General features: G+C 59.9%; 1 protein-coding gene across 1 annotated transcript in view; it reads right to left on the reverse strand.

Annotated features, from left to right (window-relative positions):
- Window positions 1-12,302, reverse strand: part of HCN2 (hyperpolarization activated cyclic nucleotide gated potassium and sodium channel 2) — a 30,455-nt gene that overhangs the window by 14,683 nt on the left and 3,470 nt on the right. Inside the window, exon 2 of the mRNA XM_030797812.1 lies at window positions 626-1,049. Within this exon, the coding sequence (XP_030653672.1) occupies window positions 626-1,049 (424 nt within the window). The remainder of the gene's footprint in view (window positions 1-625; window positions 1,050-12,302) is intronic.

Here is a 12,302-nt window from a genome sequence, read left to right on the forward strand (position 1 = left end):
CAACCCTTAGCCCCGCCCCTGCTACCTCGACCCCCTCAGCACAACCCGCATATCCCTGCCCTGACGCCTTGACCCCGCCCAGCACCCTCACAGCCCTGCCCCTGCTCCTTGACCCCACCCAGATATCGTGGCCCCACCCCAGCAGCATCATAGCCCTGCCCCTGCTGCCTCGACCCTGCTCAGCACCCTGATAGCCCCACCCCTGCTGTCTTGGCCCTACCACTGCACCATTGTAGCTCCACCCCAGCACCCTCACAGCCCTGCCCCTGCACCCTCATAGCCCCACCCCTGGGGCTTTGGCCCCACCCAGATCTCTCATAGCCCCACCCCTGGGGCCTTGACCCCACCCAGATCTCTCATAGCCCCACCCCTGGGGCCTTGACCCCACCCAGATCTCTCATAGCCCCACCCCTGGGGCCTTGACCCCACCCAGATCCCTCATAGCCCCACCCCTGGGGCCTTGACCCCACCCAGATCTCTCATGGCCCCAACCCTGGAGCTTTGACCGCACCCAGATAACTCATAGCCCCGCCCCTGCAGCCTTGGCCCCACCCATGCACCATTGTAGCCCCGCCCAGCACCTTCATAGCCCCGCCCCTGCGGCCTTGGCCCCGCCCCACCTCACCTCCTCCCACTGGTGGATGTAGCGGATGAGGCGTGAGAGGCGCAGCAGCCGCAGGAGACTGAGGATCTTGGTGAAGCGCACGATGCGCAGGGCACGCGCCGTCTTGTAGACCTCGGAGTCGATGCCCTTCTCCACGATAAGGAAGATGTAGTCCACGGGGATGGAGGACACGAAGTCCACGACGAACCACGTGCGCAGGTACTTCTTCTTGATCTTCTCGGGGTCCAGGATGATCTCCGTGTTGTCCTCGATCACAATGCCGGTGCGGAAGTTCAACACCAGGTCCATGAGGAAGAAGGTGTCCGAGACCACGTTGAACACGATCCACGGGGCGGTGGTCTCGTCCTTGAAGAAGGTGATGCCCACCGGGATGATGATGAGGTTTCCCACCATGAACAGCAGCATGGTGAAGTCCCAGTAGAACCTGGGGGCGAGGGTGCCCACACCTCAGGCCGGTGCCTTCCCCCGGGGCGCCTGCGGGACCAGCCCTGGGCACTCCTCCCCGGGGACCAGGCTCCCACCCCCAGGAAGGCCACCCAGCTCCGAGGGAGCCCAATGCCCACTGCGCTGCCCTAGCCCCAGGTCCCTTCCTCAGGCCCAGCTTTGACCCCGTGTCCTTGAAGATGCAGGAGACCTCACAAGGCCCAAGAGGTGGCTCAAAATAGATTAAATGCTTCACATGACCAGAGAGGGACAATGTGCCTGGCACAACGTTGGCGTTAAAAAAATAGACAGGAGACCGGAGGAGCAGAGAGGAGCTGGGCTGCAGAGGGGCACTGGGAAGCAGCAGGGCCAGGCACGGCGGCGCGCACAGGGAGAGCGAAGGCGGGAAGCCAGTGTGGGAAATGAACCGTGCTCAGCTCACGCCGGGAGGTGAGGGCCCCAGATGCCTTACTGAGAAGCGGGAGCATCCACAGGGGCCACAGCAAGACTGAACCAGGGCAGCACTGGCTGCATTTCCAGAGGAAGTGGGGCGTCCACGCAGGAGGAGAGGGGAGGAAGTGAGGAAGTGAGGCGTCCACGCAGGAGAGAGGAGGAAGTGAGGAGCAAGTGGGGCGTCCACGCAGGAGGAGAGGGAAGGAAGTGAGGTGTCCACGCAGGAGGAGAGGGAAGGAAGTGAGGTGTCCACGCAGGAGGAGAGGGAAGGAAGTGAGGTGTCCACGCAGGAGGAGAGGGGAGGAAGTAAGGCGTCCACGCAGGAGGAGAGAGGAGGAAGTGAGGAGGAAGTGGGGCGTCCATGCAGGAGGAGAGGGGAGGAAGTGAGGAAGTCAGGCATCCACGCAGGAGGAGAGAGGAGGAAGTGGAGCTTCCACGCAGGAGGAGAGAGGAGGAAGTGAGGAGGAAGTGGGGCGTCCACGCAGGAGGAGAGAGGAGGAAGTGAGGAGGAAGTGAGGTGTCCACACAGGAGGAGAGAAGAGGAAGTGGGGCGTCCACGCAGGAGGAAAGAGGAGGAAGTGGGGCGTCCACGCAGGAGGAGAGAGGAGGAAGTGGGGTGTCCACGCAGGAGGAGAGAGGAGGAAGTGGGGCTTCCACGCAGGAGGAGAGAGGAGGAAGTGGAGCTTCCACGCAGGAGGAGAGAGGAGGAAGTGGGGCTTCCACGCAGGAGGAGAGAGGAGGAAGTGGGGCTTCCACGCAGGAGGAGAGAGGAGGAAGTGGGGTGTCCACGCAGGAGGAGAGAGGAGGAAGTGGGGCTTCCACGCAGGAGGAGAGAGGAGGAAGTGGAGCTTCCACGCAGGAGGAGAGAGGAGGAAGTGGAGCTTCCACGCAGGAGGAGAGAGGAGGAAGTGGGGCTTCCACGCAGGAGGAGAGAGGAGGAAGTGGGGCGTCCACGCAGGAGGAGAGAGGAGGAAGTGGAGCTTCCACGCAGGAGGAGAGAGGAGGAAGTGAGGAAGTCAGGCATCCACGCAGGAGGAGAGAGGAGGAAGTGGAGCTTCCACGCAGGAGGAGAGAGGAGGAAGTGAGGAAGTCAGGCATCCACGCAGGAGGAGAGAGGAGGAAGTGAGGAAGTCAGGCATCCACGCAGGAGGAGAGAGGAGGAAGTGGAGCTTCCACGCAGGAGGAGAGAGGAGGAAGTGGGGCCCACACAGGACGGAGGCGAGCGAAGCAGAGACGGGGCTGGTGCCACAGGGGAGACCGAGAGGGTGGGAGGAACGGCCGAGCCGGACGTGGCACCATTAGGACGTTCTGTATGATAAATACCCGTGGACAAGAGACCAGAGGGTGTTTCCACTCCCAGATACAACCGGCCAGGGTCCAAGTCCCCAAGGTGGATCCCAAAACTCTCCCTGGGAAGCTCTGGCAGAAAAGGGCCTGTGGGTTCAGGGCCTGCGTATGGCCGGCCAGGCACGGTGCTGGGAGTGCCGCGTCCACACAGGAGATCATAGAGAGTCAGCAAATGGCCACCTAGACAGATGCCCGGCCCTTTCGCTGTCGAGAAAATGAAAATCAAAACCACTCCGAGCAAACACGGGTGGCTCCTTAAAAAGACATAAAATTACCAGCACTTCCCCGCCCCAAGATTATACCCAAAGAAATGAAAACAAAGACGGACGCCCACTCCGCCGTGTTCACACCAGCTCAATTGCGGACGATGCCCACTCCGCCGTGTTCACACCAGCTCGATCCACAGCAGCGAAAAGGCAGAGGCAGCCCAGGTGCCCATCACCAGATAGAGGGACAAACGCGGCGCGACCCGTCCACCATGGAACACGACTCAGCCGTGAAAAGGAGCGAGGCTCTGACCCAGGCGATGGCTCAGATGCCCCTTGAGGACGTCATGCTGAGAGAAGCCATTTTTTTTTTTTTTTCTGAGACGGAGTCTCACCCTGTTGCCCAGGCTGCAATGCAATGGCGCCATCTCGGCTCATTGCAACTTCCGCCACCCGAGTTCAAGCGATTCTCCTGCCTCAGCCTCCTGAGTAGCTGGGATTACAGGCATGAGCCACCACTCCTAATTTTTGTATCTTTAGTACAGACAGAGTTTCCCCATGTTGGTCAGGCTGGTCTCGACCCACTGACCTTGTGATCCTTCTGCCTTAGCCTCGCAAAGTGCGGGGATTACAGGTGTGAGCCACCGCGCCTGGTCGTGTGACCACATTTCTATGACATGTCCAGGACAGGCCAATCCAGAGAGACAGGAAGGGGATGCGTGGGTGCTGGGGGCCGGGGGTTGGAGGGATGAGGAGTGGCATGTGCGGGGTGCGGTTTCCGTCCGGGGGAATGAGAAAGGTATGAATATGGATAGTGGTGACGGTTGTACAACAGCACGAATGGGCTTAATGACACTGATTCATAGGTTTTAAAACGGTTAAGTGGAAAACTGATAGAAGAAAAAAGCCTGCTGGGCGCAGTGGCTCACGTCTGTGTTCCCAGCACTTTGGGAGGCCAAGGCAGGCGGATCACTTGAGGTCAGGGGTTTGAGACCAGCCTGGCCAATATGGTGAAACCCCGTCTCTAAAAATACAAAAATTAGGCCGGGTGTGGTGGCTCACACCTGTAATCCCAGCACTCTGGGAGGCCGAGGCGGTCGCATCACAAGGTCAGGAGATCAAGATCAGCCTGGCCAACATAGTGAAACCCCATCTCTACAAAAAATACAAAAAAAAAAATTTAGCTGGGCATGATGGCATGTGCCTGTAATCCCAGGCTGAGGCAGGAGAATCGCTTGAACCAGGGAGTCGGAGGTTGCAGTGAGCTGAGATCATGCCACGGCACTCCAGCCTGGCAACAGAGTGAGACTCCATCTCAAAAAATAATAATAATACAAAAATTAGCCGGGCGTGGTGGCAGGCCCCTGTAGTACCAGCTACTCGGGAGGCTGAAGCAGGAGAATTGTTTGAACCCAGGAGGCGGAGGTTGCAGTGAGCCGAGATCATGCCACTGCACTCCAGCCTGGGAGACAGAGCGAGATTCCGTCTCAAAGAACAAAACAAAATAAAACAAAACAAAACCTCTGGGCTCTGGGGCCAAGGGCTCTTGTTGAAGGGGAGGTTCCAGACTGGGCTCTGAGCCTACATGCCCTGCGTGTGCCTGACTCAGACAAGGGAGGGTCTTGAATTTCCAGCACAAAGATTCATTTGATTTTGCCATTAACACTGGGGGCTTGAGGGGTAGGCCAGACACACTGGCCGATGCCTGTAATTCCAACATTTTGGGAGGCTGAAGTGGGAGGATCGCTTGAGCCCCGGAGTTCGAGACCAGCCTTGGCAACAGGAGACCCTCTGACTGAAACACACACAGACACACACACACACACACACACCCACGAGAGGACCCCTCCCCACCCCGGGATCAACTCAGCCTTCTTAGTTCTTGAGGCTTTTTTTTTTTTTTTGAGACGGAGTCTCACTGTTACCCAGGCTGGAGTGCAGTGGCACGATCTCGGCTCACTGCAGGCTCCGCCCCCCGGGGGTTCACGCCATTCTCCTGCTTCAGCCCCCGAGTAGCTGGGACCAAAGGCGCCCGCCACCTCGCCCGGCTAACTTTTTGTATTTTTGGTAGAGACGGGGTTTCACCGTGTTAGCCAGGATGGTCTCGATCTCCTGACCTCCTGATCCACCCGCCTCGGCCTCCCAAAGTGCTGGGATTACAGGCATGAGCCACTGCGTCCGGCCAATTCTTGAGGCCTTATCCCCACCCCAGGCCCAGCCCCTCCCTATCATGGCCGGGGTCCCCACATCCTTTCGGAGGAGACGCCGAGGGGCTGGAGGGACTCCCCAAAGTTAGCATCAATAAAGGAAAACCTGGGAGCCCATCGCTGGCGTGGCCGCCAGGAGCTTTGTTTCAGGAGCTGCCGAAAGTTGGCTCCTTGTTTCTGGATGACTCCTCGAGGGAAAAGCTGTTAACACCACGCCTGCGAGGTGACCCAGACACTGCACTTCGGGGAAAGGATCCCGGGGAAATCGTCCAAAAGGAAGAGAAAAAAATTAAAAAGCCATTTGTACCAAGATGGTCACAGCAGCTCGGTCTGCAAGAGCCAAAGGCTGGAAGGGACCCAGCGACTCGCATCGTGGCGGCACCAGCCAGACCTGGGCTGGCACCCGCTTGCTGGCACAGTGACCTTGGGTGAGTTCCTGCAGCCCCTGAGAACCTCAGTCTCTTCTTCCAAGTATCCACCACCTCGGGACGCCCCCCAAGAACCACCCGGGCCGGGGATAAAACCTGGAGAAGGGCTGACTCAGGCCGGGCACGGTGGCTCACGCCGGTAATCCCAGCGCTTAAGGAGGCTGAGGCAGGCAGGTTACAAGCTCAAGAGATCCAGACCATCCTGGCCAACACGGTGAAACCCCGTCTCTACTAGAAATACAAACATTTATTATTTTTTTGTGTGTGGTGGCGGGCGCCTGTAGTCCCAGCTACCCAGGAGGCTGAGGCAGCAGAATGGCGTGAACCTGGGAGGTGGAGCTTGCCGTGAGCCGAGATCCCGCCACTGCACTCCAGCCTGGACAACAGAGTGAGACTCTGTCTCAAGAGAAAAAAGAAGGGAAGGATGGGTGCAGGGGTTCATGCTTCTAATGCCAGCACCTTGGGAGGCCAAGACTAAAGGATCACAGAAGCTCAGGAGTTCAGGACCAGCCTGGGCAAGATAGTGAGATCCCGCCTCTACAAAAAAATACAAAAATTAGCCGGCGTGGTGGTGTGCACCTGTGGACCCAGCTACTTGGGAGGCCAAGGTAGGAGGATCGCTCGAGCCCATGAAGTCGAGGCTGCAGTGAAGCAAAACTGCGCCACTGCACTCCAGCCTGGGTGATAGAGTGAGACTCTGTCTCAAAAAAAAAAAAAAAAAAAAAAAAAAGGCTGACTTGATCTTGGAGTGGGGAGGGGTCCATTCACAGGCTTGAAGGGTGAAATCAAGTGACTAATCACTCGAAATTTAAGGCCTTCCTTTCCCTGAGTCTAGACAGGACATGAGGGCTCAGGCCCCCAATCTGATGCATCTGCTCAGCAACGAGACCCCCAGGGCCCCAGCACCGAGTCGGCTGATGGGATGCCACCTGCCTGCCGCTGGCTCCCTGCCCCTCAGCCCCAAGGGCGCTCACCATGGAGCTCAGCCCCAGCCTCACCCTCTGGATTGAGACCTGCCTCCCACCTTCGAGCACCAGCCTTGGGACAAAACAAGCAGGAAAAATCAGTTGAGAAGGCCACAGGGCCTAGAAACCTCCCCTACAAGGGGTGGGGAGAAACTCCCAGGGGGCTCCAGAGACCACCAAGGAGACCTAGAAACCACGAGGAGGACCTAAAAACCACCAGGAGGACCTAGAAACCACCAAGGAGACCTAGAAACCACCAGAAGGACCTAGAAACCACCAAGGGGGACCTAGAAACCACCCGGAGGACCTAGAAACCACCAAGGAGACCTAGAAACCACCAGAAGGACCTAGAAACCACCAGAAGGACCTAGAAACCACCAGGAGGACCTAGAAACCGCCAAGGCGGGGTACCTACAAACCACCAAGGGGGGGACCTAGAAACAGCCAAAGAGACCTAGAAACCGCCAAGGGGCACCTGGTTTTAAACGGCCATATAACATGAGGGCCACCCTTCCAGGTGATGATTAACAGACATTCTCCCCTTTATTCTTGGGGTAAGCTGGGGGCAGGTACCATACCTCCCCTCTGATGGAAGTGGGGCTGCAGGATGAGACCCCAGGACTGTCCTCTTATCTACAGCCCATACTGTCTGGAAACCTCCTCCCTTGAGCCTTCTGCTCCTGTGTCCCGGAAAAGGACTCCTCAGCCCATCTTGCCCAGCAGGGCAGTATTCCTGGGGATTACAGGGGTCGGAGCAGAGGGGCCTAGGAGAAGGAACAGGTGGGGTGGCCACTCCTAGGGTCCCTCGTGGGGCGGGGCCTGCCCGTTCCAACCACCATGTCTCCAAGCAGGGCTTGGGGCCGCAACCCTCGTTGTCACCATTCAGAGATGAGGAGGAGGAAGGGCGTCCACACATGTCCCCTCCCAAGGGGAAACCGAGGCCTGGGGCAGAGGGGACCCCAGAGCTCTGCAGGGCATCACTGTCTCTGCCGGTGCACCCCAACCCTCTCCTTGCCCAGCACTAGACCAAGTGACCTTGGGAGACCCTCTCCTGCCTCTCGCCCTGGGGAGGAGGAGCCAGCTCCAGAAGACAGGACCCCAGAGAGGGGACCTGGGGTCAGGGGAAGGCCCAAAGCCCGCCCCCACTCCCCCTCACACTCTGTGCAGCCGCATCCAGCAGCCGTTTCCCCATCCAGCCACCACAGGGACCCAAGCGGGCCCCAGCAGCCCCCGGGCACTGTGTGCCCTCCTTGTCCAAACCCAGTGCTGAGCAGGGACAGGTCCCCCTCAGCTGTCACGGGAACATCAGAGACCATCATTAAATCCTGTATTTAAAAGCCATCCCCAACAGGTAACAGTGAGGCCTCTACGAGGGCCCCTTCCTCGGAAACGCCGAGGTCCTGCCATTTCCTCCAGCTCGGCCCTCGCGGGCAGGGAGGGAGACCAGCTCCCGAGGCCGGGGATGAGGCTGGGTCCCCGGGGACACCTTCAGGCCTCAGCTCTCACGCCTGGGGGACCTGAGGAAGCCTCGGACCCCCTCCCACTCCAGAGCGGCTTCAGTGGGGCCCCCGGCACCTGACACCAACGTGAGCTCAGCCCTCCTCCAACAGCCGCCCAGCCTCTCTCTCGGCTCAGACAGGGAAACTGAGGCTCCCCCAGCCATAAGTGAAACAGTGGGATGGGAACCCAGAGAGACCATGTGTCATTCTCCTGCCCGGAGCTCAGGGTTCTTCCCCTGGAAGTTCCCAAAGCCGATGCAGGCCCCATTTCTCCAGGGCTGGATGAAGCTCGGGGGAGGAGGCCGCTGACCCGGCTCCCAAACCCCACGAGGACACCAGGTCTCCTGGCAACAGAAGGCCCAGGACCCTCAGCCCCTTGGATCCCAGGGGAGGGCCTGCCCAGGGGGTCTTCAGCCCCTGTGGGAACCTGAGTCCCGGGTTGGGGAACGGGCGAGGGCAGCCGGGCCCTCCCCGCAGGAGCCCAGCCTCAGGCCGGAGGCCGTCCAGGATTTACAGATGGGGCAAATCCGGGAGAGGATTAGGGGCTGGAGGTCGGTGATTAAGGGAGAGCCTCGGGCCGGGGGATTAGGAGACAGCGCTCTCAGCTGTGGAGTCACGGGCAGATCCGTGGCAGGTGCCCGGGATTAAGATAGGGAGACGCTATGGGCTGGGGACGGGGGGAGATCTCCGGTTCCCGGGTGATCCCAAGACGGGGCAGATGTTCACTGAACTGTCCCACCGGGCACCGGGGAACACGATGACCACACAGGCCAGGCCCAGCCCCAAGACAGACACATGGGATGCCTTGGGGGGTGCCACAAGGAGACCAACCTGGGGGGCCTGTCAGCCCCGGGCGGGCGGGAGGGCTCCTCGGAGGAGGTGGTGTGTGGGTGGATGAGATGGTGAGGGGAGGGCGGTGCCTGAAGAGGGGCAGCAGGTGTGGAGGCTGATGCTCCCTTCAAGGCTGGTGGGCAGCCTCGGGACCAGGGAATGTGGGCGGACATGACAGGGGAGGGCTGGAGCCAGGCAGGAGGTTGAGGTGACAGGGAAAGAAGGACCGATGTCTGGAGAGGCCCATGCTGGCAGCCGGGAGGCCAGAAAGGGGGCCGGGGAGGCATCTGGCAGGAGAGAGGCGGCCAGTGCTGTTTGGGTGGGAGGCTGAACCGTGGGGCGGGGGGTGAGGCAGGGCCCGGCCCAAGTGAGTGGTGAGCTGATGAAGGGGGCTTGAATATGTGGGTTTTTAGGTTTTTTATTTTTTTGAGACAGGCTCTTATTCTGTTTCGTAGACTGGAGTGCAGTGGCATGATCATAGCTCACTGCAGCCTCAACCTCCTGGGCTCAGGTGATCCTCCCACCTCAGCCTCCAGAGTAGCTGGGACTACAGGTGCACGCCACCACACCTGGCTAATTTTTTAACTTTTTGTAGTGATGGGGGGTCTTGCTATGTTGCCCAGGCTGGTCTCGAACTCCTGGGCTCAAGAGATCCTCCCGCCTCTGCCTCCCAAAGTGCTGGGATTACAGGCGTGAGCCACCATGCCTGGACAAAGATGTCCGTTTTCGAGCAGGGAACATAGGGAAGGCCCTGAAGAGAGTGGGGAGGCCTTGGCCACCCCAACCCCTGACCCCTCCACACAGACCAGAGGGCAGGCCACTGCCACCTGGGGTATGGGTCCGTGCACGCCCCACCATCCTGCACACGCTGGGCCTTCCTGCCGTGACTGGAGCCAGGGAAACCGTCGCCTCGCCCTGCCCCCAGGGCCGACCCCCCCGGGATAATGGGGGGTTTATTCCCTCGCCCTAATGCCGGAATTCATCACCATGGATTTGCAGAGCTGCACCCCCAGGCTGATCTCCCGCTGACCCGTTCAGCCATCTGAGGCGGGGCCCAGGGGCCGCCTGTCCTGGTGGGGTCTTGGAGCAGCCCCTCCCCGACCAGTCCTCTCGAGGACCCGAGGAGACATAACGGATCCTGGCTTTGGGGAGCATCTCATCTGTCTCCCCTCACACGGGGCCTCCCCAGCTGAAGACAATTCAGAAACACAGATCTGAAAGTCAGCAGCAGCAGGAGACAGCAGGCCGGCCACAGGGCACTTAGCCCTGGAGCTGGACCGAGGGCAGTCAGGAAGCCACCAGCCTCTCTCCACCCGACACCTGCCCTGTGCCCCCCAGAGCTCCCAGGGCACAAACCCTGGATCTGCCCAGGTCTCCACCCTGCCAGGCCTGCCCAGCCCCCTGGGTGACACCGGGGCTGGGGGGTGGATGAGGGCAAGCCTCGGAGAATGCGACCTCCTCAGACCGTCCCTCCCTGGGCCTTCGTGTCCTCTCCAGCCCCAGCCCCTCCCGCAGGGACACCCTCCGGCCCCGGCCCCTCTCCCGCGGGGACGCCCTCCTTTGCACGACTCAGGCTTTCCCAAGTGGACCTGTGTGGCCTTTAGAATCAGCGGCGGTTGGGGTGAAGGGAGTAGGAATGAACTATACTTATTTTTGACCTAATTTTGCTCTGGGAGGCACAGAAGACCCTGCCACAGCCCTGGGGTTCCATAAGGCCAAACCCCTTCTTCTTGGTTTTCACGCCTGTTCCAATTCAGGCATGAACCGTAATCACCTACAAAGAAGGGAACTTGAACCTCCGGAACCCAAACCTTGAACTTGGGTCCTTGAACTTGCTTTCCCACCAGCACCCCAGGGAAGCGCCCGGCACGCCTCTGCAGACTTCCAGACATCAGGCCGGGGTGTAGAGCCACCCACAGCCCCAGAGGCTTCAGGAATAGACCAACTGCACTTCTTTTTTTGTTTCTTTTTTTTTTTTTTGAGACCAAGTCCCACTCTGTCATCCAGGCTGGAATGCAGCGGCGCGATCTCCGCTCACTGTAACCTCTGCCTCCTGGATTCAAGTGATTCTCCTGCCTCAGCCTCCCGAGTAGCTGGGATTACAGGCATTCACCACCACACCCGGCTAATTTTTGTATTTTTAGTAGAGACGGGAACTCACCATGTTGGCCAGGCTGCTCTCGAACTCCTGACCTCAGGTGATCTGCCTGCCTCGGCCTCCCAAAGTGCTGGGATCTCAGGCATGAGCCACCGCACCCTGGCACCAACTGCACTTCCGAAGGGGCCAGCCGCCCAGGCCCGAGAGCGAAAATCTGGACCCACGTCTGCCCCTCAGCAAATTCAGCAAATATGTGGCACCTGCTGTATACTGGGACTGGGATGTCGCTTGAAAGAGGCCACTTCCGAGCACAGGAGCAGGGCAGACTTGGGCGAGGTGGAGACAGACGGACGGCGAGGAAGAACCGGGGTGAAGGCGTGCCTGGGGGGCACAGGCTGGGCAAGGAGCACAGCACTCTCTCAGCAGGAAGGGGAGGTGAAGAGAGTGTGAGACGTGAGGCCAAGACATTGGCAAGGCTATGAAAGACCCAACCCTTCTCCCTCATACCGTCCCCACCTTGCATTTGGGGAAACTGAGGCAGAGGGGCCCAGCGAGGACCCAAGACACCCAGCCAGGCACAGGAGGCCTTGGGCCCGAAGGCAGCTGGGGCCCGACTCCTGAGTCAGCTGCAAATGTGGCGGCCTCTTTGCTTGCTGTGGGCTGCCCAAAAACATCCCCCGCAGCAGGGTCCGGCCCCCAGACGCTCCACGATGCTGCCTCCTGGCCCGGCTCCGTGCCCGGCTCCGCTCCCGGCTCTTCCCTCGGCTGGGCCACCTTTCTGCACACATTCCCATCATCCCCCAGCCACCTCAAATGCCTCCTCCCGGCCAGGGCTCTCCTGCATCCCCCACACCTCCTCAGCCCAGCCGAGTGGGGGCGGTTCCGGTTCACAAACACTAATGGCCTCCTTCCTGGTGCCAGGCGGCTCGGGCCAATTTCCGGGGGTGGGATCCACTGGCAAGAGACAAGGGGAGTTCAAGGAGGGGGGACGCTGCTGGCCTCTGCACAGGGACCTGGGGGCTGGGGCAGGAGTTGCCCCCTCCTTCTTCCTTTTCAATCTCGCTGCAGAGGCGGCTCCAGCAGGGACGGTTACTACACCACCGGGTTGTGAGGAGAAAGGGGCAAATGTGAAAAGGCAGACACAGGCCCCTCCCACCACTGCATACATGGTTTCAAAAATTTAGTATTCACAGGCCGGGCGTGGTGGCTCACGCCTGTAA

Source organism: Nomascus leucogenys, chromosome 18 (assembly GCF_006542625.1).
Source record: "Nomascus leucogenys isolate Asia chromosome 18, Asia_NLE_v1, whole genome shotgun sequence".
In the NCBI taxonomy this organism is placed as follows: Eukaryota; Metazoa; Chordata; class Mammalia; order Primates; family Hylobatidae; genus Nomascus; species Nomascus leucogenys.